At 41.7% G+C, this 6,000-nt stretch overlaps 1 protein-coding gene across 1 annotated transcript in view; it reads left to right on the forward strand.

Annotated features, from left to right (window-relative positions):
• LARGE (like-glycosyltransferase) overlaps nucleotides 1-6,000 on the forward strand; it is a 198,577-nt gene that overhangs the window by 190,766 nt on the left and 1,811 nt on the right. The window contains exon 13 of the mRNA XM_010005777.1: nucleotides 2,847-3,042. Within this exon, the coding sequence (XP_010004079.1) occupies nucleotides 2,847-3,042 (196 nt within the window). The remainder of the gene's footprint in view (nucleotides 1-2,846; nucleotides 3,043-6,000) is intronic.

Genomic DNA, 6,000 nt, shown 5'->3' on the forward strand with positions numbered 1-6,000 from the left:
CAACTGATTGCATCCACAATCCAGCAGAATGTTTAAGCATTCAAGAACAGAACTGGGAAAATGTTTCTTTCACCAAAACATCTCTCTTACTGAAACGGGAAGGTTCAAGGGACAAGGCAGGGAAGAAAAATGGTCTGAGAGGAGTAACAATTTAGTTTTACTAATTTTAGCAAAGTTTACTATAGTTTTAAAATAAAATCAATTGATTATGAAAGTAAGATGAAACATTTGACCCAAAGACAGCAGGTTTTGTGCACTTGATTACAGAGATCAAATTATTTTGTTTGGATTTGTCAAAATTGCCAGTGAAGTGAAAAATATGTTGTTCACAAGTTTCACAAAGCACTTCTGGGAGTCAGTCAGTGAGACTGAGCGTGGCCTTAAAATTCAGTGTGTACCTACATCTTGAGCGAGAAGGGCCTGAGCAGGAAAAATTAGATTTATTAATTTGTCCTATGAGATGGAAGACCAAAGCAGACAGTGAACCACTCCTCATAACTGAATCATCAAGACTAAACTCTGTTGGAAATTACTCTTTTCTGGTAGCTTCCTCTATAAGGATATGCATGTAATGATGTCTGCATGTCTTACTTAGCAGTACCTTTCATGTGATGATCAGCCATTGCCCAGGACAGCTCCAGCAGATTATATATGTGGGTATATGCATATGTATGTGTACACCCATATATATTGTTTGTACAGATACATGTAATCCTGAGTCTCACAATTCTTGTTTCCAGTCTAATTATTACTTCATAATTAATGTGCACATAACTTATTTGAGCATCCTGTATTAATTTTCCTTTGTCCTGACCTTAGCCATCCCTTTGTCTTCCTCTTGCTCTCCACTCACATCAATCACTCTGAAAAGGCAAGCACATAATCTCTGGTGTTATTTTGCTTGGTAAAGTCAGGTCTCTTCCTTCCTTTCTGCTTTGTTTAGTCTCTCCTATCTCACTTCCATGTTTTCCCTTCATTATCTCTCCCCCTTTTTTTTTCCTGTGGGTCAGAATTCTCAGCACAGAGAGGTTATACCTGAGTTGCTGTAACTGATTATACTGCTTTCCCCCACAAAAGGTGGAAAGAAATCAATGTGTTTTTTTATGGTTAGTGTCATGTTCCCCTCCTGTTTAAATCAGTGGGAGAGTGTTACTAGAATAGCAGCAGCATTTGACTGTTTCTCTGCAGGAATCTCTCAATTATCAAAGTTTGTATGGGGCTCTGAAGAGACAAATCACTTTGTAAGTGTTTCATAGTCATTATTATTATTATCATAATTAATTTCAAAATGCCGGAGGTAGGATGTTCTAAGATACAGCATCCTCCACAATCCCATATAATTTTAAACCCCACATGGTGATTGTGCTTTTTTCCGGCATAGATTGCTTCCCATTAGTGACTGAATAGTTTACCAACTCATTTCTGAAAGAGACCAGTAAATGGGATAAGCATTTTGGAGATTATTCCAAAGGGCATTAAGGATTGTAAGTGACTTTGTGAATCTGGCACTGGTTTCTGATAACCTCTAAAGAGTTAATTCACTGTCAGTGGTTTTAATACAGAAGGTCTTTGTTTTTCCAGGTCCCCAAGCCAGATATCTGAAAGTGATGCAACCTGTTTACAGTTTTGAAATGCAGCCTTCAAAGGACCATAGATTACTTGGGACCCCAGTGCTATCTACATAATTCTGCCCTCCTGCATTGCCCCTGAGCAAGGAGAGTCAGCGAAGCTGAACACCTCCCTGTTTATCCTGTTATAAGCCATATGAATATCCAGTTAAAGTGGAAATTCCTAGTTTGTGGTTTTATGTCCCTGTTTTTAGCAGTGGCTTTCTGGAGTTGAAACATTACCACAGGTCCTAATTCTTCAAATATTTAATGCTCAAATCCCTTTACTTTAGTATGAGGCGTCCCTGTGAATTCAATGCACCTAATATTACAAACTGGCATGTTGTTTGTTTTGCCCCTTCTGTTACACATATCAGAGTGTTGTAATACAGAAGGCCTGCTAGGCCTTTGTTTCATTATTTAATCTATGAGTCTACAGAAAGAGCCTGTCCCATTGATTTTTAGAAAGGTGTAAGAAGAATAAGTGGGTGAGAGAGTCGTTGGCCCTGGCACTAATGGGGTGGATTCAAGCTGGTTTTGGAAGGGACCTGCTGTGACCTGAACAAGATTAGCGAAGCATAAAAGGATCTTTTTCTCTGAATCAGATTTATTACCTTGCTCAGGATCACATGGGTACACCCCACAACGTAGAAAGTGCATCAGAAGCCCTTATGTAATATTTTACTTAATAATTTAATTATGTACTTTGGCTCCTACCATAGTTACAACAGTAATTAATAAAACGGAACACTTATCCAGAGCTGCAGGTGTCTCTCATACAAATTATAAAATTGCATATGAAACAGATCATGAGTGTCACTATCGTATAGAAATAGAACTTTTTCTATGTGGTTTTAGGATGCTATATGAGCCACAGAATTTTGCACTGATTTTAGAGCACTGATACAGCTGCTTGGTTGCTAGGAACAAGACATAGCACTTTGTAGTGCAGATGAACTGCCTGTGTACTTTGTAATTCTTTCTTACATTAGCATTAGGTAGTGTTTTCACACTATCCTTCACCAACTAGATGTGTTTAAGCACTGAGCATGCTCTGGGAAGCGTGCTGGAAATTGTCCTAGAAATTGTCTCCTATATGTCCTGAAAATGATGATGTGAACTGCAAGCTAATGACCTTATTTTTGAGCATTTCATCTAACAAGTAATATTTCGTTGCCTTGCCAAGATGTGTGCTCTCTAATTGCCTCCCCACGTCCCTGCCATTTCTGTCTGTTTAAGGTACCACGTCTGGACGAAAGGGCATGCGCCAACGAACTTTGCCAAGTGGCGAACAGCCACCACTCCCTACCGCGTCGAGTGGGAAGCAGACTTTGAGCCATACGTTGTTGTGAGGAAGGACTGCCCGGAGTATGACAGGCGGTTTGTTGGATTTGGCTGGAACAAAGTAGCTCACATCATGGAACTGGATGCACAGGTGAGCAGACAACGCCTGTGTGTCTCACCCAGGGCTCGGCAGCAGGGTTGTTAAACAAAGTCTCAATTCTGTAGAAAGGCTTCAGGCTCTGCGTCACCAAAGTACTCATTTGGCCTTATTGAGCTCCTTAATGAGTGCTTCTTTAGTTGGGAACACTCAATTTAGTCCTTGTCAAGCATTAAAAGGAGAACTGAGTCTGAGTTAGTTTATTTGTCAGTGCTGAGAAAGTTGTTATCTCACAATAGCACGATCCCTGCCATGGCCGCCTCCTGCCCGACAATGTGCCCAAGCATTGCAGCTCTCTTTGCCAGTCTCATCACCTGCTAGGGGATCTATAGACCTAGCTTGAAGTTTTTTCAGTTAAGCAGAGGTTGGTGAGTCCCAAATGCTAATTTAGAATTCAGAAAGAAATCCAAATTGAAACTAAGGCAATCAATTTTGATTTCTGGCATGGATTTAAAGTGCATCTCTGCAAAGCCAAGAACTTTGCAACTTATAAAACTCTGGCTTATAAAGCTCTTGAGAATCCACATACTTGATCCTTGGGCTACCTACCTCTTGGCTCTGTGGCTTGGATGGAGCTGCTGGGCAAATATGTAAGAATAAGGATACAGAGAAAGCTCCAGAGTCCCAGACTGGCACTAGAGCTTTCAGAGCTGCCAAGGTCCCTGCTACCGACCTAGATCTTAGATGCTGTCAGTGACTATGTCTCTGTGGGATCCTGGTGCTGCTGCTCACTAAAATGGCAGGGTTTGCATCTCCCTGCTGTTCCTGGATGTGAAACTAACTGCTGTGCTAATCAGCAGGGTCTGGGTCATGGTGTTTCTTTTTAGTTTGAGTTTGTTGGGTTGTTGGTTTTTTTTTTAGTTTGGGTTTGTTCCCAGCTTTGGAACTAACAAAAAACCCATGCCTTCTGGCCATTTGTATCCTTCAGTGCTGGCTTCTGTGATGGATCTGGGATATAGCTGATCCTTCTTCGCCTACCTCTTACCAGTTTATGTGAAGCAGAATAGCACAAGACATGCAGCAAGTTCATGGGAGTGAGTGTTACAGTGTGTTTGTATGCAGGCACCTGTGTGGGAGGGATATTTTCTACTTCTGCTTACAAAACCACACAGTCACCTTGGGTGGGCAGCCATTTGCCCTCTGTTTGCAAAAGGGCATTCCCAACAAATTTGTACCTACTTATTATGTTGAGAAAAACGTATTTCAGACTAGAAAAAGAAATATCCCTTATATTATCATTAATAATAATACTTAACTTGCCAGTGCACTTGCCAAACACTAATCAATTAACCATCAGTTGTGGAGAGTGCCAGTGTAATGATTTATTATTTGTTAATCTCAGTAACAAGGCTTATGTTCCCTCTGGCAGCTCTCATCTAGCACTCACAGTTTAACTCTTCTGTTCAGAGACTCTTCTGTTCAGAATCTGCCCAGCATACAGATTCACATGTGGGAAATTGGAACATTTTTCAAAGTTGATCATAGTGCAGATAGTTTAAATGGCCATTGGGTTGGAAGTAACTCTGAGGAATTGCTTTTCTCACTCTTGCAGCCTTGAAAACATTCTCACATTGAAAAGAATTTTTATTTTCATCTGTAACAGCATGGGTATTGGTCTGTTCTCCCACAAATTCAGCCTGAAGGGGATGTGGGATGGCATAGCTGCCTCCCCATGTGGCATTCCTCTGCTTTGGGGTGTCCACAGACCAGGTTGCTGCCAGCTGCTTGGCTGGCTTCATTACCAGGAGGCAGAACAGCTTCTCAATTGAATTATTGCACTGCTCCTCACAACTACAGCATCTGTCAAGAGAACTATTTCAGACTCCTTACCCAGGGCTTGTGCCACCACCGTCCTTCAGAGCAGCACAAAGCATGGAATGATTGTCATTATTATTCTGAGAGCATGCAGATGTCCACTCAGCTGGATGCTGCACTAATACATAGAAAATGACAGTCTCTGTCTAAAGAATTTATAACCTCTGAGGTAGGGACAGAGGTTCCTGCAAGTGCATTGCTTTCTCAACAGACATTTCTTTCTAGTAGAAATGGGCTATTAGGAAACCTTTCCCTACTCTTTTAGTGACTGTGGAACTAGACTATGAGCAATCTTTTTCCCAAGATCCCAGCCCAGCATCTTTCAAAGGGGCTTATTAAGAGCAGGCTAGTAAGGTTTTGGAAAGCTTTATGTGCCTGAAGGCCTTTTGGAGGGATGGGAGCACCACAGTGCTGAACAGTTCACACTGCAGAGCATAGGTGGTCCCTGACCAAAATTGCAGACTTGAGATGCAGAGAACAAAGAAGAGATTATATGAGGGGGTAGTATCTTCCTCTGCAGCTTCAGCCTTTAGTTTTAAGGTCCCATAGAGACATATTTTGTAGTCTGTAGTTTATCAGCTCTTCTCACTCCATCACACCAGCCTTTGTTTTTGCATTTGGTTTCCCATTAATTCTAAGTCTCTTCCAGCTAAATGAGTTCTGCTTGTAAGCATCAGATTATTTTGCTCTTGCTGTACATTTATCACCCAGAAGGGAAGCTCAGAGGTGCCCATTCCTGTATATGACAGCACTGTTATTTGGCACAAAGATTTACCACTTTAGCACTGTCTGGCAGGCAACAGTGAGAAAGGAGCAGCCAAACAGCTGCATCTGCACCTCTCTGTCCAACACATACTGCTGTGTCATAGGTGTCTCTGGGACAGCGCTGCAGCCTTAGCTGCACTTTGGGCTCTCTGCCTGAGCTGGGAAATGGATCTACATTGTGTTCTGCTCACTTCTTTCCAGTCTGGGCTTCATTTTGGGCTGTGTTGCTGAAACACTTGGCTTCTGGTAGCATCATAACCCAGCAGTTTTCAGTCTTTTCCAGGCTGATCATCTGTTGTTAGGTGAGGAGATATTTATAGGTGAAACATGCATGTTTATTAGCACAAGTGTGTTCTCTCCCACTGATCTCTT

Source organism: Chaetura pelagica, unplaced genomic scaffold (genome assembly GCF_000747805.2).
Source record: "Chaetura pelagica isolate M959 unplaced genomic scaffold, ChaPel_1.0 scaffold79, whole genome shotgun sequence".
NCBI lineage: Eukaryota > Metazoa > Chordata > Aves > Apodiformes > Apodidae > Chaetura > Chaetura pelagica.